The sequence below is a fragment of the Chelmon rostratus genome, chromosome 1 (assembly GCF_017976325.1).
Source record: "Chelmon rostratus isolate fCheRos1 chromosome 1, fCheRos1.pri, whole genome shotgun sequence".
NCBI classification, from domain to species: Eukaryota; Metazoa; Chordata; class Actinopteri; order Chaetodontiformes; family Chaetodontidae; genus Chelmon; species Chelmon rostratus.
Window position 1 is genome coordinate 13,761,729 of NC_055658.1, and position 20,817 is coordinate 13,782,545.

At 41.5% G+C, this 20,817-nt stretch overlaps 1 protein-coding gene across 1 annotated transcript; it reads right to left on the bottom strand.

Moving 5' to 3' along the window:
* Positions 1–7,210: 7,210 nt before the first annotated feature.
* slc17a6b (solute carrier family 17 member 6b) lies at positions 7,211–19,182 on the bottom strand. Its single transcript, XM_041937832.1, has 12 exons — positions 19,109–19,182; positions 17,340–17,595; positions 16,275–16,393; positions 14,322–14,436; positions 12,834–12,921; positions 12,620–12,706; positions 12,071–12,213; positions 11,770–11,919; positions 10,859–10,991; positions 10,377–10,487; positions 8,740–8,867; positions 7,211–7,552 (listed from the first exon to the last, which is right to left on the bottom strand). Exons 1-12 carry the CDS (start codon positions 19,180–19,182, stop codon positions 7,211–7,213), a joined length of 1,746 nt encoding a protein of 581 aa, XP_041793766.1.
* Positions 19,183–20,817: the final 1,635 nt, after the last annotated feature.

Consider the following 20,817-nt stretch of genomic DNA (forward strand, 5'->3'; position numbering starts at 1 on the left):
GAACTGTACACATGCATAGCTCCAGATGCCTCAGCTCCATGCATCACGCTGTCATGTTTTGAACGTCTTTCTATGCATGTGTGTGTGTGTGTGATCTTGACGGAGGCCTGATGAAGGAGAGTTTCTGACTTCGTAATATTAGAGTGCCTCGCCCCAGAGGCTCCCCCTTGACAAGCCTATGACGCACTTCCTGTCAAGGTGGTAGGAGGCTGCGTGTGAGGGGAGGAGAAGGAGGAGGTGGGGTGGGGCAGGGTGGGGTGGGGGACCGGCTAAATATATACCGGCTGTGGTGATAGTGCTGAAGGCTGGCATGTGCAACCAATCATGCTTCCTAACTCGTGCAGGAGGAGGATCCTGCTGCTGTTTTCCGAGCCAATGGCCGCCGATTCAGAGCCTGTTGTGGGGGGGTGGGTTGTTACCCAGCATTCAGGTAGAAGTGCGATGTATAGAACAGGATCATTTAAGGTCTTGAATACAATGATGCCATGTGCTGTATTTGTATCTGCATTCTCCATATCTATGCGCAGCTCAGCAAACGCGCCCGTGGTCGTGTTACGCAGTGATCCTTCATTGAGCACCGTGGATAGCTCACGTGTGGATGTATGTGACTGCAGAAAGGAGGAGAGGCTGCACAAAGTTACAACTATCTTTTTGTAACCCAAGACAAAGCTATTTCTCAGTGTGCAGGCACTTTTAATGGAGCAACTCCTAAAAATGCTGCTGAGTGATTCTTTTATAATTCATATAGATGGAGTAATGCAGCAATAAGTGTTTTCTTTATGACACTCCGCAGATGATAATTCCTACAAGTCACACCCAAAGGGATCTTCATGTGTCCTGCTTGATCCTAAGTCGATAAACCATCTAAAGGCACACATTTTCTCATCATCCTGTGACTCGCTCAGAGGGGCTGGAGGCACATTGTGCAAATCAGGAGCTTATTTATGAGCGACATAGGATCTCAGGGGCCCGAGCACAACATGAGCACAGCCCCCGAGTCATTAAAGAGTGATTTTGGCATCCAGTCCCCCCCTCCCTTGAGACTTGAGCAGCACCTGCCCCCCACCCACATTTAAGATGCTGAACATATGCGCGCGCATCCATGCACACACGCCCACATGCTATATTTATATATGTGATGCAAATGAAAACATTAAAACTCAGAGCGTTTAAAGAGCTGATGGATGACGTGTTTCTGCACAAAGACTTGCATCACACCAAGGCTGTTGTTACCTTGGTTTTTTTTAACCTTTTCCGTACTCAGAGGCGGTGGCAAGTTTTGTGTTAATAGGCGGGCTGATGGTCACAAAGGGTTATGGGTCACCTCCCTCACTTGCACTGGGACAGGATGACGGTTCTGGCTGGTTGACTGTGAGAAAATACCATTTAGGGGTGGCTGGTGACACGTTTATTGAGCCTGTCAAATTAACAAAAGCAATGAGCTGACAAGGGTCCCAATAACACACACACACACACAGATAAGGTGAGATAAAGAGAGCATGCTTTTAATATCGCCTGATTCAGAAGTTGTGCATCAATCAAACACTGATCTCTGTGTCACCTTGGGCTTTTCAGAGCTCCTGCAGAGTTGTTTGACGTCAGTGATGCTAGGAAAGAGAATGTGGTCTGAATTTTAGTTCACTAATTCTGCTCTACAACGTGCAGGAATCCATGCAAAATGTGCTTTAAAGACAGACATCTCAGCTAGACTACGTCGGAAAGTAATGAGCAGATACGCAGAGCAGTACATCGAATTAAAAGCAATGATTTAGCAATGATACTTTGCATATTGGACTATACATTGTATTGTATATGGCTAACATTAATCATTATCTTGTGCTTGTGGTCTGTTTTAGTTGCTATTTATGAATGATTTAACTATAGCAATCTGCGCAACAAGCTCTGTCCTGTTGGTTTGTACTCTGTTATAAATTCTTAATTACACCTATGCTTTGTCCCTCATTACAGAATCCAGATTCTATGTATAAGCAAATATGTGAAATTCAGAAGAATTTCCACATCGCACTTGTGTAAGTTTAACACTGGACCGTGATTGGCTGCCACACGAGTTGTCACAACATCCTGCTTTTACACGCACGTCATCTTTAGCTCAGATTTAAGGTGAACACAGAGAAACTTTCCTCCTGCAGCAGGTTAAGATGAAGAGGGAAACCGAACCTTCTACCGTCAAACTCTGCACATACATCATTCTGCACAGTGAAAGTCAAACATCCAAGAGAAGCAATACAATAAGCAAAACACATTTTTGAGTGGAAGGAGCCTTTAATATTCTGTTATTGGTCAGAATCAGGCTAACAGTGCATGACTGTCTGTCATAGGAAAGTAGTTTTTCTTTTAGTAGATCAGTGATCTTAATCGGGCATGAAAGACCTTTCTTAGAGATGCTGCTGATCTCTCTTAAGAAGACTTGAATCTCATTGAGACATTTTTCTGAAAGAAACAAAGACATCTCTGCTCAGGCTCGGATGCAGTGTTTTGTTTCACTGCACAGTCCATCTCCTCTGACGATCATGTGTGAGAACTGTGAGGCAAAGCTTTGCCGGTGGAGGAAGGGGTCGTCTCCTAAATCGAAATAACACCTCCAAATGGCTCAGTAAGTGCTCCTCCTCCCTCTCATCTCCATTAAGAGGTTAGAACAGTCAATAGGTCCAGCCGAACACTGGGGACTGACCCTATTGATTTCACCAACGGGGGAAGGAGGGCAGCCATTAACTGTGCACTTCCTGTGGCCTTGGTGGAGCAGCTAAAACTCATTCTGCTGAAATCCGACTGTATTACCCACGTTTTTTTTTTTTTTTTTTAAGTAAACTGAATTTAATTTAATTGATTATTCCTTTAACATCAGTAAACCTAATATTTTGGTTTATATTGTGGGAAGTATTCTACAGGAAAATGAATACGGAATATTTCATATTACCCATCATCTCTATCACAATATGTAACAGTGAATCAACACATAAAGCAACAAACATGTCTCATATGTTATATCCTGCATATAAATAGCATTTTAAATCTGACATGTTTGTCCCAAAACAATGCATTTATGTAGACATGAATGTTACAAAATGGTTAAATTAAATCTCCTAAAAGTACATAAAACGGGTTTGTACACCCAAATCAGTGACTGTGTTCCTTTTATTTAGTGTTTTGGGTATTCCCTCTTCAGTGTGCAATTGTTCTTCAGTTTAATGGCTGAGTCCTTCTAACTTTTCCCTAACAATTAGTGCCAGTCAACTTAATAGCAACAGGTGCACCAAGTGACGACAGGTAGAAACAAACAAAACATACATTCACAAAACGATATACAGATTACCTTACCATTGCCTTGAAGGCTCTCCTGGTCAGCCTCAGCAGGCCATTGGCTGTAGGAGGGTTGTCAGCTGATCTAGTTCGGCCTTCCAGGCTATAAAAAGTGGCCCACATGCTCACTTTGTCTCTCTCCCTTCCTACTGCTGACCCTCTTTTGCTTTTGCACCCTTCTTGAGCACCTCCACAGCACTCATTCATGTGTTGCAGATGGTGCGCTTATTTCCACGCCCCATTGTTTGTGTTAACTTTAATTTTAAGGAGTTCTCTTTATTTGAAGTAAATTAGAATGACTTTGTCCCGACTGATCCTCTGGTGGGTCTCTGAAGCTCACCAAGTTGACTTCTGGCTGTGTTTGGTTTGGTTGGTTTGGCAAAGTGTTTCAATACCAACTGCTTTTTTGAGACAGTAAATGTCTCCTAGTGTTACTATCTCTATTGCAAATTTACTCTTATTTTCTTTAACACCTGTCTGTGTGTGTGTGTGTGTGTGTGTGTGTGTGTCACTTCATTCTATGACTGCTCTGGTCCACTAATAATAATCATGTTGTATTCTATATATGTTTAATGGAGCACTTAGCAGCTACAGAGCCAGACATCAGTAAAGGTAGAAGTTTTGAAAAAGCAATGCCCCTCTTTAAGTCATGCTCTTCAACACTGTGTGACTTGTTTCATTGCTTGTTCTCCTTTGTTGTCGTTACAAATACTCGGGACACACACAGATTTGTTTGCTTTTTTATCAAAAAAGGATATAGAGTATTTCATTTTGACATCAACAAACCTCTCAATTTACACAGCAACAGAAGCCATAGAATCACACTGTAACTTCAGAGGCACAAAACAGGAAACTTTTAACTACTTCAGGTTGCACATTTGTCATTTTTGAAAACGTAGAATCGCCTGTTTAGGTTTCATCCGTAATGTCAATGAATGTCGTGACAACGAAATCAGGTTTGTCAGGGGGTAGGAGGAGGTACATGTGGTTAAGTAGGGCAACGGGGGTCCAGCCACAGAGTGAAGAACGTGAATCAAACTAAAATATGAGGAAAGAGAGGGAGGACACAACAGCCACAGTCCACATGGACCACACCAAAACAAAAACAGAAACATGAAGAAGACGAGCGTCTGCCTCTCAGACAGAGCTCGTTTTATCATTCTCATCTGGTGAGCAGCCCCGACACAAACTCCTTGTACTTCCTTGTTGTCAAAGACGTTTGTGTAGGACTCTATTACTATGTTTTCATACATATATTTCTAGTTTTTTTTCTTTACAAGTGTTTATTTTCTACATTTGTTATCACAAAAAAACACGACTGTTAAACAAATGCATAAAAAGACAGTTACATGATGACTGTTCATGACGTTTGACCAGAACTGTTACTATGGATTTATTGCTTTGTACACTGAGTAATATTTGGTGCCACCTGCACACTGGGGGTCCGTACGCTGGAACCTCACTGCTGATGGTCTGTACTCCCTTACAAATGTTTGACGTGCAGCTAAAACCCAGCTCTGCTCTTCACCTTTGGTTAATTGTGCAAAGAAATTGAAGCATCAGTAACAGTTTCTGAGACAAAGACAAATAAGTTTGAAAGAAAAGGAAACAATAAAAAAAAAAGGCATACTACAAATTTCATTTTGTTCCATGCATAAATACACATCCACACACGTCTATATTGTGAAGTGTTGACTTCAGGTCTCTACAGACAAGTGACAAATTAAACAAAAATGGCCCCTTTCAGACCTTGTCAGTGTAAGTGCAGAATGAGGACACCACAGATTCTGGAGGTTTGTTTGTGCTCGTTCTTTCTTTTCAGGTGCCTAAAACACTTTTCATTACCGGACTCTCATTAGCAGAGACATGTATAAAATGTCTCATCTCACCTCCCCTCTGCACTGGAAATAGACAAATGGCAGTTTGTCCAAATTGCACACCTTTTGGATTGCCCCTCCTGCTGCGTCATCTCTATAACTGGAGAGAGAAAGCACCTGTTGTGCTAAGCTTTATGCAAAGTGTAGATTTATGTAAACATTTAAATACTTTTTTTAGAAAATGTTCACTTCAACCTCTATAATGTCATCTGACAAACTCTTCTCCCTTTAATTTTAAAGGTCCTGAAAACATTAGTTTTCTCAACCAGCTTCTCACTTCAAACCAGTGATTCTCAGTTCAAGGTTTTCTGTCATGCCCCCCTCTAAAAGCCGAAAAAGATCACACCCCTCACCCCACAATTTTTGTCAATCTGACAATAATAATTTTATAAGTTGAATTATAGTGGAAAAGGCAATAGCATCAGCTGTAATGTTTACATATTTTTCCCCTGGTCAGCCACACCCCTCTATAGCAGTTCTATGCACCCCCCCCCCCCCCCCCCCCCCCCCCCCAGTTTGAGAACCACTGCTTTAAACAATAGGATGCTGCATTAATGCTCAAATTTCTCCTAAAGTTAAAACAGTTCTGATTATTTGACGCAACAGATTTTTTTTGTTTTGTTTTGTTTTGTTTTTCTCTACTCTTCTCAATGGTTTCAAAAAAGTGATATTTCCATGCACCAGTCAGAATTTAGCAACATTTGAATCAGAATCTGATGACAAACTTTTTGTCAATCAAATCTGATCAAACAGCACCTGCACAGCCCTGATGAAGCACATGAACTTTTCTGAGAGTTAAAACTCTTAATAGATAATACATAAAGAAGCATATGTGATGCTATAGAGAAATGACTCATCCCTTTGATCATGTAAATATCTATTTTTAATATTCATTTTTGCACTCTTATTAAATATAATTAAGTTTGCTGATCTACTATAGTAAGACTCTTATACTGATTTTGGCTAGTCTGTAAATTCCCAAAATATTTACGCTGCACAAACCCTTCATAAGGTCAAGTACAACCATGAATCTCTTGGTCTAACAATGTCTAAATCTATAAACTCTTATACATCTTTACTCTAGTTATCTCTGTCATATATATGTTCATTTAAGACATATCTGTCAACAATGCATTGGTACAACTAGACCTCCAGCGGCTTGACTAAAGTGGAATATGACACTGAGAATGGCTTCAGTCCTGCATTCCTGCACTACACTGCTGAGATGTGACGGGTTGCAAAAGCTAAAATCAAACACTCAACTGCAGAGGTACTGAGTTACAAAATGGTTCACGTGTAGCAAACATCAGACATTTTTACCTTTTATGCAAGTGTAACCAAGCAGTCGTCACAAGTCAATAAGTCACTTGTCAAATCTCTCCATCAGGTCACTTACATGTTCAGGACTTTTACACACACAGAAGCCGGTGATAAGAAAACAAAAGTCGTCATATTGTGCATTAAAAGGACACACTACTCTGAGTGCATTCAGGAGAGATACAGTACAATCTATATCAACAGAGTGTCTAGTTTCTGTTTACGACGCTGTGCAGAGACATATTTATACACTGTAATGGCTGGCTTGTTGGACGTTGTATTGTAACTTTGATAGATAAGGGGTCGGTTCTGATGGACAGCTTCTATGTAACCCTACAGGCTTCAGTGTGCTCAGGAAGCCTCGGCTGATGGCATGAAAATGTTCACATTTATACACAATTGCACTCCAAATAAATATATCTATTATCAATATGCATATTAATACATTTACAGACTGCCAATTTGATATGTGTTACACCTCTATTAATCGAATATCTTGACATTTTTTAGACATTTTAGCAATTTTTACATGAAGTTGATACTTTTTTAGATTAATTTTTAGAATTTGTGCAAACAATACAACAATGGATTGTAGTTTTTCTGGTTTCACATTTTCTATTTGATATTTGTCATGACTAAACTGATGCACACTCAGGGAAAATAAGTCTACTCATGTGTCGGTGAATGTGTTTGGTCTAGGAGTATCCCTCATCCTGCCTGTATCCGTAGCCTGCTCCCTGTGCTTCTTCCTGGACGTACTCCTCCGTCTTCTCCCAGCCTGAAGCCCAGCCTCCGTTCACCTGTGTGGTTGCACCATAAGATTTAGCCGGACCTCCAAAGGCACCATAATTTTGAGTGATGTCGCCGGTCTCTTCCGCCAGCTCGTCCTCGTCTATGAAGCCACACTTTTCCTCGCTGGTCAGTTCTGGGTCGGCCCACGGCTGTTTTTCTCCCGAAGCAAAGATCCCATAAAAGACCACACCCCCATAATGCACCATGGAGGCAATCAGAAACACATACTGCCACTCCTCTCGAGTCTGAAGAGGAAGGAAGAGGAAAGGAAAACAAGAAGCCATTTCTATCCCCTTAAAGGAAAAGTCTGGACAGTTTAAGATTATTTTTGTTACTGTTGACAAATCCCATGAAAATAACTAAAACCAACACTGAATAGATCCTACTAACAAGTATTTTCTGTGTCTGAGACATCACTGTGCAAAAACGATTAAAAACACATTGCGCTACATGTTCCTTCATAACGCTGAATACACTGTATACCATCCTGCTGCCACAAGTGCTCACTAACATACCAAATATGTATTAATCCACAGCTGAAAATAGTCCCCAACAAATGCACAATGTTTGAGTAATGTTTGCTCGGAACTACAGTGCCCAGCTGTTAATAAATGAAACTGTAAATTTGTGGCCCTGGACAGCCTTGTTGCTGAGTTTGGGGGAAATTTGTATTTTGTTAATCTATAATATCTCATTTAGTGGCACAGCCATAAAAAACACTGAGTCATGGGTTTGAATCTATTACTCCATGTAAACATCACAGGAAGAACAAGCTGCAGCAGAATATATATAATACATATATACACATACTTTCATATAATTACCGGCTGGTCACCACTAATGTAAGATTATTATGGAGGCAGCCATGTATAACATCTGCACTATTAATAAATCATTCCACCTTATCAGTTACTGAAACTGAATTGTACAATGTTGTGTCTGTAGTATTGGTGTTCCAAAATCGTTATGCCTGCAAGTACTGCCAAAAACAAAAAATGCATGTATTGATGAGACTTTTTGGTAACACACAAGCTTAACCCCCCATGTTTAGCATTTATATACAGTATAGAAACATTTAGTTAAATTTTTATAACACACTACAGTAGATGTAAGTAGCTATAAGATCATATGTATAAACAGTAATTGCAAGCAATTATAACTTCTCCTAAAAATACATATTTTATATTATTATAACTGTGTTTTACCAAATTTTCATTCATTATCTGTTTATACTCAGCCTCCAATTATGGATGCTTCACAGGAGGAGTTATAGTTGTTGGCAAATACATTAATAAAAATGTCTTTACAACTACATTATAGTATGTTGTTACTGTGTTTACATATTTAGGTCTCCTTTAGGACATATTGCACACATGAAATGAAAGGATCTTTATTACTGCCATGCTTGGTGCCTGAAGGGAGAAGCTCTTACCTTGTTCTTTGTCATAGTACCAACAATCAGTGGGCACACCATCCCAGACAGGGTACCCACACCATTAGAGATGCCCATTAGGATACTAGCATAGCGTGGAGCAATATCCAGGTGATTTACATTAAAGCCTGATGGAGACAAAAAAAAAAAGAAAAGAAGACAATAATGTTGATAAATTTTACCTTTTTGATTTATGACCAGGCAGGCAACCACACTTAAACGCCAAATTACGGTAAACACTGTGACAGTGTGTATGCAGTAATAAAAGCAGCAGAATATGACACAGTTGCAGATAAAAGCGGCACAAATGGTGACCATAGGCAGCAATAGGCAGCAACTCGCCACACATCCGCCTCCTCCCCCACTCTGACTGGCTGAATGAGTAAGTGTCCTCACGAGCTGCCTCACACTGCCTGCCTGGCAAATCCCCGGGGACAGCTAGCACTGAATTATTAAACACTCCAGGAGAGAGCTCAAGAACAACAGGCAAGAAACTGATTTTGCACGCAGTCATGGACCTCTGCATCCTCTGGAACTAAGCATAAACATGAAGGGATCTGTCAAATGAATGGAGAAAGCTGAAAGGTTCATTTTGCCAGTCAGTGAAAACGTTTTACAAATAATATCTGAAATCTGATGTCTTAAGGAAGTCCTTAACTGTGCAGCTGATATTGATAAAGCTCAGTGGTGCATCTGCAACACCTTATTATCTAATAACAGCAAACATACCACTGCTGGGATGTTTGTTTGTAATTTCAAATACATTTCAGTAATGTTTTTTTTAATAATATTTCATTATCCCCACAATCATTGCCAAATATCAAAGAGTCTGGAGAGGAAATAAAAACTGAGAATCAAACCTTTTCATTAAAGGAACTCTATTCAGGTATTATGTTTCCACTTCTGCATACTCTGTTTGTATGGAAACCCAAATAGCACAACACAATTTTGGAGAACCAAAATTGTGTTGTGCTATTTGGGTTTCCAAAAAAATTATTTTTGTACTGTAAAAAGAAAAAAGAAAATGAAAAGGAATTTGAATTGAGACAAAAGAGGCAGTGGTCAAATGATTTGGTCAAAATGTTTTACAATTTGGTTTTGTATTAATCAAATAAACAAGATATAGCTTGTTAAATCATGAGCTTTCAAGGTGCTGGTGCTTTGTATGGAGCTAGCTGTGTCCCTGTTTCCAGCCTTCCTGCTAAGCTACACTAATGGTGGTTAGCTTCATACAGTAATGAGAGTGGTATCGATCTTCTCATCTAACATTCAGCAAGAAAGCAAATGAGCAAGTTTCCTAAAACTATTCCTTTAAATTTTAAATGCGTCATTTTATTTTCCTTTTTTTTTTTTTTTACTGACATATTTTCAAAATCATGCCATGAAACAGTAGCACCAACTCTTGTTGTGAAAGGTCCTGAAATCAAATATTTATACTGTTCTAATGTGGCTTATTAGTCCCCTCCTAAACTCCCAAATCCACTAGCCCTTCTGTTGTGAAAGCCACTCAACATTAGATCTAGGAAAACTGCTCAGTAAAACAGTGCTCACATTGTTTTAACCACGGTATATTAAATCTTAAATTATACCAATAGCATATTGTGATTGATCTTTTAGTGTATTTTACTTGTACTAACCTGATATAGCAAATCCACTGAAGCCCACTGCCAGTACCAGGAAGGAGATGGCCACCCCTTTGCTGTGGGAATATCCTACCACCAGCAGCAATGTGGCCTCCATGCCAAATCCTAACAGAGACAGACAGCAGGTCCCGCACACACACACACACACACACACACACACACACACACACACACAAAGCCCACGGCTGTTGGTCATCACTGTGCCAATTGAATTAAGCATGATACATGGTCTGCACTCAATTACGTACGTGACAGATATGAGATCAATGCACAGTCACAATCAGTGAGTGTGTATAAGTATTGAGCAGATAGATTTCTTACAAAAACACAAGCACAGCCAGCTCTTAAACCCATCTGGCAGCGATGAGCAACCGAAAAGAAAGCAGTATGGATCCAGTGCCGTGAAAGTAACACCCAGTAGCTGTGCAGAGAGAGGTGTGGAAAATGATATCTCATCCTCGGTTCAGACTTCTCACCTCCACAGTTCATGATTTTCCTGACATTGGTAGTTGTCAGGATGTTCTTGCTGCGTAGGTAGTCAGCCAGCTGGCCGCCGATGGGCACGATGATGGTCATCACCAAATGGGGCAGGGCAGACAGTATGCCGACCTACAGCCACACACGGAAAATCAACCAAATCAGCTGCAGTGCGATACATGTGGCAGCACAATACGTTTATCATGCCTTTAAAGGAAACTCTTGGTCATTTAGTGTCATCAGTAACAAGTGCAGTAATCCCCCCAAGAGCTAATTTTTGCACTGTGTGATTGTAAGTTAGAAGTAGTGCATTGTGGGAATTTTTGACACTATAGTGGATACATATATAGAAATTAGCTGAATTTCTGAGTTTGAATCTTGTGATTAATAATAACTAAAGATTATTTTTCCTGAACCTAATTTGTGATTGTTGTCGCTAATATTTAATGTCATAAATAATGAAGGCATGAAGCCAAGTTTATAGGGGCTTTAAGAGATCATGTACAATATAAAGCAGACATGTTGCCATTTGATGCATTGTTAACATAAAGTTAATTTACACCTGATGTTACAGTTACATTTACAGTTAAATTAATTTCATTGTGTCCCATATGAATCACTTATTCTGTCTTTACTTGTTTACTCATTCTGTTGACCTAAAACTAAAATCAGTGTCATACAATTTGAATTTGTATCTTTAGTGAACGGATGCTGCCTTGTTATGTAATATATCAGATCATGAAAACGAACCACAGGCCACCATTTGCACAGACATTGATTCTGATAATGATTCATTCCAAGAGCAAACACTCAGCTCTAGAACACCAGTGTTGTGAGTCCGTCGTGTATTGATCACACAATTCATGCTCCATGTTTGTCACTTGTCCACTGATCTGTATCATAAGATCACCTTGCTAATCTCAAAGCCAAACACTTCCTCAAAGTATGCAGGCTGGCTAATCAGCAGCAGGTAGAACGTCCAGCTCCTGCAGAAGTTGGCCACGATGATTGCATAGACAGGCATAGAGGTGAAGAACTTCCTCCAGGGGGTCTTGAATTTCTGGTATAGATCATGAAAAAAGATTTAATAACACACATAAATTTGCAACACGAAACAACACACAACACAAAAGAACAAGGACTACTGGTGAATGAATTATATGTATTGTCTGTCTTAGGTGTAGATTGTTATCTGGAGGGTATTCCCTCACCTCGGCAGGACCCATTAGCTTGGCACTCTCTCCAATGCTCTCCTCAATGTAGCAGCGCTCCTCGTCAGTGATGGTAGGATGTTCAGCAGGGCTCTCATAGGACACAAGGATCCAGAACATATACCAGAGGATGCCGAAGCATCCTGCGTATCACAGACAGATTGCATGTCAGAACTTTAGACAATTGCAGATGAAATACTGCAGCTAATTTTGACCTCAGCAGTGAGTACACGCAGAGTGTTTGGCAGCCTGATCTTTCCAAAATGCCTGAGAGAATAAAACCCGGACAGGAAAGCTAACTGTATTCAGTCCAGAGAGAGAGAGAGATAGGGGGTTATTTATTGACACGCCCAAACATCGGAGGGAGGAAATCAATACACAGTCTGCCTGGATAAATCCATTTGACTTTCACTGGACTGTGTCAAACTCTTAAGGTTTCTAACCAGCTTAAAAACACTTTCATCATTTCGCCACAGAATTATTCAATGTATTGTCATTCTGTGCAATGATAGAAACACACGCACACAAGCCCTTATCAGTGAGTCTTACCATAGACATAGAACACAGAGGACCAGCCTGAGTACTGAACCAGGATCCCAGCCAGAGGCATCGCTATCACAGCACCAGCATAAGAGCCTGACAGACAGCAAGACAAAGGAGTCAAAGCGTGGAAGGTCAGGCTGCTTAGCCGACGCATGCAACACGTCAATTCTGAACCCAATTCATACATGCCAGTCGTGGAGATTGAGAAATAAGTATTTACCACAGAATGAAATGGTGGCCAGGCGACTCCTTTCCAGTGGAGGAGCCCACTTACTCCAGATGCCATGACAGGCTGGGTACGTCACTCCCTAAACACACCACACAGGAACAGTCTGTATTAATTCATGGTGAAGAAACATGTCGAAACGGTTTGACTGGAACTCCGTGTTCTTTGCCTGCCTATTTTGCGAATTCGGTGTTCCTGATTTAAACATGGACATATATGGAAATGTATTTATTTAATAAGAGTGGTTGTTGCTCTGTGTGGGCCATTTTTGCCATCCTGATGTGTTAAATATATCCATTTGTATAATTAATATTACTATATTCTGCATGCATGCATTAGTTTGCACCAATTTGTGATGGATCCAACACAGTATTGTTGCAGTCTCAAAAGCTAAAGGTCGATAATTTCTGTTTAGGATGCACTGTTAATCTTGGAGGAAATACCCTTTTAGATAAGAACATGAACCAACAGATATCTGATATAATAACCAACAAAAATTAACATTTTCACCCCCCAATTAACATGATCAAATTGCACGGAGCCATGAGCAAAGAGGACTTGATGAGCTGTTCATGGAGCAAAGCAGCCCTGCAGCTATTAAATGTTCATCAGACACTAATTTGAGAAACCTGTGTTGATGTAAAAATACAATCTGCCTGGACTTTCTTAGGTGGCCAGTGCAGTGCCTCCAGTCTTTAAGGGATGAAATATTAGATTATAATGTTAGATTGTTTTTATTCATTCTCCACAAATCTATCATGTGGCTGCTACATGTCATATGATGCTGGACTACTGATGAAAGAATTATCTACCATCTTTGATGCCATTTGTCCAAAATTGCTATAATAAGATGGAAAACCCTCAGCCAGCATTCCCAGTGATGTCCAATTTATACCAATGATGCCCACAAACAACTTAGTCTCTATGTTTTATTATGTTTGCTATGTGTAAGAACTGTAGTATCGGCTTTCTGTATTTTTCACAAGCTCAGCAAACAACTTTCATCAACATGCCAAAATTTGCCACACAGCAGGCAGATATTTGTGTGTCATGTTTCACTACAAAGCCAGAGGGTTGACTGGTTTTTCAGCAGTCAGCATTTTCCTTTTCATCTCTCTGTGTACCAGCACTTTGCTGTTTCCCGGATACAAAGTGTGACAGCAAAAATAGGAGCTGGACTATCCCACAAACACTCAGCTGTAGTGAACTGGATCAATACAGCTCGTCTCACATTTCCTGTGGCTGAATATCTAGTGCATGTTACAGTCTTTCTTTCACTTTCTCATGGAGCAACATTTGCAGGAAGCCCCTTTGTGTAGTGCATTATTGCACAGCCACAATAGCAGAAACACGCATATTGCAACCTTTATGTTCTATTAATAGTGAAAAATGCGTTCAGTGCATCACACAGCCTACAATCTTACTGAAGGAAAGGGATGTTAAAAATGTTGTAATATACCTTATAACATAACATTCTCTTACCTCCACCAGACCTTGTAATATCCTCACAAAAATAACACACCCATAATGGACTCGGGCAGCCGACGGAATGAACATGTTGAGAGTCGAGGTCAGGACAATGGCTGCACCAAATACCCTGAAAGTGGTAAGATGTACCTTAAATTAACATTTTATATAAGCCATAGCAACCCCCCTCATAATTATTTCCACTGAACTGAATGTGTGTCAAATTGTGTCATAATTAAACTTTGTGCCATCTTGACAAGGAACAGTGCATTGTAATATCACATTAGATTAAATATCCCTTTTTATGGGGAAAAATCCTAAAACATTATTCATCCTGCAGGGTTTTTTAATTACACTTTGCACTAAAAATATGATAATAATTCATACTCGATTCATATTTTACAATGAAAGGCCGTTTCAAGTCCCTTTATTTCCTTGTGGAAAGAGAAGAGAAATCTGTCACATTTGAAACCTCTGTGATGCATCATCACTGCGCCCGACGAGCGCACGCGCCGACTCTGCTCGAACGCCGTGTCTCGGTCATTGGCCCTGCACCACACACGCTCTTTTGACGTCAGTGAGCTAAATATTTCAGGCATCAACGCCCCATTAACAGTCACATCGATACGTATGTGTCGCTTAGCAACCGTTTTCACTTCGGTAGGCTACTGTTTAAGAAGTATGTTTTTCATGGAGAGTGGCGGTGTAATTTGACGTTGAAACAGAAGATTTATTGGTCACTATTTTTTTTTCAACATTTGCGTATTAGGCCTATGACTTGCGTATTATCATACGAAAGCGCCCACCTTAGGTTTCTTCTTCGTTTTTGTTGATAAAGGTAGAAAAAAAGAAGAAGAACATTATCGGGTTTTTTGCATTCTATATTTATTTATTTATTTGTTTGTTTTACCTCGAGCAGGTGAAACCGGGCGCAGGGGAGGACCAGGCCAGCCGTAAACCCAGAGCTAATTCTCATTTCTGTCACGTTCTCCCGCCCCTCTCATCTGCACGCGGGGGGCAAGCCCTAATCCGCTCGAGACTACTGTTGGGCACGAGACCAATTGATTCGATTACATCCTGGCGTCAATCAACGGGACCGACAACCAGGAAAAAAGACGTTTAAAAAAGAGATGGGCCTACATTAAAATTAGGCTGCAGGTGGATTTATAACTGTCTTCTTTTACTGCGCTTTCTATCATTACGTATTATTACGTAATATTAAGATATTGTTCGCCGTTTAAATTATAATTTTTAATTGTCGTAGCGTGCGCATATAGGCCTTTAGTGTTGGTTTTGCCTTTACGACGGTGTTACCACTAACCTAAACGAGCAATTCACAGTGGTAGGCTATGCATCAACATTCAATCCCTAAAATGTGCATATTCATATTATGTAGCCTATAGTGTCTGTATAATATAACCTAATAGTGATGGGTGGCGCACTGGCTGTGTTCATGTGAATTAAAGCCTTTGGCGACAAGGCAGGGTCTGGTCTCCATGCCCTGAGAGAGCGACAGATTAGACGCGGCTCCCCCCGGGGAGCTCATTAACAGGTGGCAGAAAGCCCTGACACCGGGCGCTGCAGGCCTGGCAGCCCGGTGCCCTCCCCGCAGCTCTGCATCACTTCAGAGCAGCTCACTGTCTGCTGCCTTTATAGTCAGACTCAGCCTATAACTGTGAATTGTTCATCCGATTCATAATTCATGCAGGACCGGCGCCATTTTTTTTGTGTGTGTTTGCATGTGTGTGTGTGTGTGTGTGTGTGTGTCCCCATGTGTTTATTTTCGTTTCCTACGTATTTTTAAAATAACAAAGAAATAAAACAACAAAAACGGGAGTAAGCGGAAGGGAGAGTCACGCCAGCTGTTCAGTTATTTCATTTAATAGCCAGAAATTATATTTAAAAACAAAAATCGTCTGCCAAATGAATGTGTTGTATTTATGGTGATTCACGGAGAGAGCCGCCTACCTGTTTGCTGCCAGCCTGGAGGATATGTATCCTCCCGGGATTTGTGTCACGATGTAGCCCCAGAAAAAAGATCCGTGAATCAGTCCCACCGTCTCTGGATCCCAGTTGAACTTGGCTTTCTGGTGGAGAATATGGACAACAAACCCAGTTTTAAAAAAAAAAGAAAGAAAGAAAAAGCAGCGCTGACTTTGAGGATTGTTAAATGGCCTATGCTGGAGGCTACTAGGCCTACATTCAAGCAATCATTGAAGAAACAAAGGGAAAACATTTATTTTCTGAATGGATTGATCTAAACCAAGGCCAGTTTATTTAAGGCCGGCAACGGTTTATTTCGATCAGATGTCATTGACCTGATCTTCTGGATCATTCAGCTGTCCTGCACTGCCAAAGGAAAAAGAAGCTGATGTGTGAAACATAGCTGTGCGTGTTGGATGCACTGTCCGATTATTTGGTTAATATTCGAACAAAACGCAGAAACAAACATATGCATCAATTTCCAGTAAATATATAGCATATTGTGAACTCATAAGTATACAGGCATGTTTTTAAAAATGCACGTGCCGTTTAAATCTGCACATATTGACACCTTTATGCAAATAGACGCCGTCCAGGAAGTGACTAATTAACGTTGCATTAACCTTAATTGCTACTTCTCTGCATGAGTTACGCTTCACATACAGGCTTTACACAATTTGATCTTTCTTTTTAAAACGGCATCACATCATCCAAAGCGTATACTATAAAAGCTATGGCTGGCATTATAAAACAGGCTCATTAATGATTTGAAATATGCTTATGAAAGGAGGCCTATTAAAGGATTTCTTACGCACAAATATCCTCTTAAATTTTGAAAAAGCTCATCAATCGTGATTACAGGGGACCTTTTATGGTTTAGGGATTGATTTTATGGCCTAAGTAGGCCTTTTATATTCTGTGTCTCATGTGTGGAAGAATTATTTCCCCTCTTCTTCCCTCCTTTAAAAATAGGAACCAGGTGTGTGGAGTCCTGAGGCATGCAGTCTACGCTGATCGTACGTCAGGAGCGCACGGGACCCGTTGCCACACCTCTTTGATGATGATCTTGCCGTTCTGGTGGATGGTGCTGTTGTTGACCATGCCCACTATGGCCACGCCCAGGTTACACCGGATACCGAAGGAGATGCAGAAACCCAGGCCGCTCAGGATGGCGATGATGTAGCGGCGGGGCAGACCGCAGCACTTGCAGTCGCACAGCGGGGGCTTCTTCTCCGCGGCCTCCCGGGGCCGCCCATCCTCCGTCAGCTCGATCACCTCCCCGGTTTTCTGTCTCCTCTCCATCACCCTGCAACAGTCAGGTGAGGACAGCGTCTACAGAGTGTCCCCAAATAAAATATCACACCAGGTGGTGCACCCTTCAAAGATGTAAAAAACATCTTATAATGGAAAATATTTCCGAGGAGGCCCATTTTTATTTCTTTTTGGTATGAATATTTTATTATGGACTTGATTCAAGTAAGCGTGTGGTGGCCTGTGTACCTGTCAGATTTCTTGTTATTACAGTCAACAACATGCAGGAGCTAATTGCAGAATGACCACAATCAGACAGCTGTGCAGGTGATGAGGCCTCCATACTGTATTTTCCGTCTGTCACACTGAGGAGCTTCTTATCTGTGAGGCTCAGGTCAGATGACGAGCAACGCATCAAAATCAAAGACGCATTTGCGCTTAAGAAAATAAAATAAGAGGAAAATGGACAAAACCTGGCCTGTCGGGATGAAAACAGGCGAACATGTCCGTGACTGTACCGCATTGCAGCAGCCCGCTCACTTCACACTCATTAGCATTCACGGGACCGAGCAGCAGCTCCAGCCTCCAGACACACGTCTGTGGGCATCCCTCAAAAATGTTTCCTCTGCCCCTCCAGGAAAGTCACATTTACTCCCCGCACGCTGTCTGTGCAGATTCAGGATGTTAAAATGAGAACAATCGAAACGCTTAAATCCCTGTGTGTGTGCACACCGATGAAAAGCAACAGGGCAAATAATTAGGACAGAAAAAGAAACGAATAAAATACAAATTAATGTAGAGTGCACATGTGGTGAAATCAAAGGCCTTATTTTTATAGAAAGAATATACAGATCAGCCGCGTTTTCCTGCAAGCTTCACTGAAACCATCGTCAGTAAATGTGCATTCGTTGTTACTGGACGTCCTCAGATTTTACAGAATGAAGCACATCAGGCAATGCCCCCAAAATGCTTAGAAAGATACCAAAGCTGAATTCACGAGGGAATCATCCAACCATAGCTGCAAGTCTGCGTTTTTATTTATTCCACCACAGGTGCAGCATGCCTGAAAGAAAGCCCACATGAATCCTGTCCGTGTAAATGGCCAAAGTGATGGGTTTGGATTAATATGAGGCACAGGCTGTCATTATACGCGTGCCACTGGATTAAAAGATAATATGAGATGCGTTATAAATTATGAATGAGTCCCCGAAATCTCGCGCGTGGCCTGCACGTCCGGTATAACCTGTCTGCTAATGAGATTCACGTACAGGCCCCGCATCAGGATGGACTGACTGTGTGCACGCTTTCACACACCCACCCACACACCGTCACACACACACACACACACACACACACACACGCAGATACGCACACATCTGATTGCATAATTTTCTTCTCACTTCTAGAGGCGTGACTAGAGATGTAGTTGTAGAACAATTTTCGGTGACCTGCAGACCCACACGCCACCATGACTCGTGTCTGGTTAAAATCAAGCACGCAAAATAATCACACTTCAGCACGCGGAAACAGGCACGCGCCAGTCGTGATGAAAAAAAGCCTATTCTTACCTGTGCATATGACCCAGGGCCTTCCCCGCAAATTCCTTCACCCCCGCCGCGGCACTCGTCTTCACAGACTCCATATCCAGTTTCTATGTGTTGGCCTATTTCTCGATGCTATTTTACTGCTTCATCGTCATGTTACGGCGCAGGATGGCCGACTGCAGCGGCTACAAGGAAAACAACAAACGGAGTTGGGATCAATCTGAGTCCAGAGAGGCGACGGTCCAAAAGAGCGGCTCTAATTTTCACAATGAGAGCGCTGAGGCGCAAACACCTCCGCGTAAAGAAGGGCAATCAAACGAGCTGTGCGCCCTCATCCACCAGCAACTCATCTCCCGCCTGGCGTGCAGTAGCCGCGCCAAGTGCCATCACGACGAAAACAAAAAGGAGCGAAACTGATAGCCAGCGCCGCAGAGCGAGAAGGACCCGCGTCCGCAACAATAGGAAAGAGAGAGAGGGAGAGGGAGAGAGAGAGGGAGAGAGAGGCTGAATTAAAGAATGAAAGCTCAAAGTTTAGAAGGCAGAAGTGGGTGTTTGGAGTGGCTTCAGTAAATCAAAGAGGGAGTGAGGCTGGATCGTGTCTCCTGTGGTGAGCGCAGGTTCATCTGACGTCGTGTTCAGCACCGAGGTCAGCGACAGCAGCTCCGCGTGCAACATCTGGCCAGCTGCTCTGCACAGACGCAGGCCGGAGTCAAAATATAACACGCCAGCGCTTATATACTAGTCTGTTTCATGAAACACTGAGGGGAGAAGAAGGAGAAATGTTTCAAATCCGCCGTTTTATGGCGTAGCCTAAATGATGAGAGATGCAAACACAGCTCTGTTTTATTTGCATATTTTTATTTGGCGTTTTAATGCCTAAAAGTATTAAAAACACAAACAAACAAGGACAGTAAACCCCATATATGAAAGCTGCAGGTCTCCCGAGGGCGGTGCTATGGAAACCAAATGTGCAGGAGTGGGTTTCCCCCCAACAAGCTCCTCTCCTCAACGTAGGAATCCATCAATAATTTAAGCGTCTCCCATATTTTTGTCCCCACGACAACCGCATCTTCCCACGGAGGCATGAACGAATTTGTGTTTGGAAGCATTGTTTTTTTGTTTTTGTTTTTCTAATATACATAAATCATAATCTGTTAACTGCCCTTCTGCAGGATTTGCATACCGCATTTAGTCAAATAATAAAAGGCTACTGTTATTAATGCAAATAGTGAAAAAAAGAAAATAATATAATAATAGAGGTTTAAGATGTAAATCTTGGATGTGTGATTAGAAGACGAAAGAAAAAAGGAGGAAAGCGAGCGGTGCCTGTCTTGTCATTTGTTGGTATTGGGCGCCATCTGGTGGACTTTCATGACACTGCACCATGCTCTGTTTTCCTTCTTTGATTATTTTGAGCTGATAGGTGCTGAATTCTTCTATTTCCTTTGCAAGTTTATGCATTTTGCTAAATCATTTGTCTTTAAGTCCTTTTCCACTCAAAAAGCATGTTGATTCATTCGGATGTTTGAGCTTCACCATGCAGAGAGATGTATGTGCAGACTTTGATGCTTGACGGCTGTTTTTATAGTCATCTGTTGATGGAGGGAAATGTCTCTGTGTGAGATTAAGAGGACAGTGTAGGTACAAGCATGAGTTTATGAAATGAAAACGAGTTTGGCAGCCAATCATGCTCCAGTGTACAATTTACACAAGTTTGGTTACTGAAAAACTGA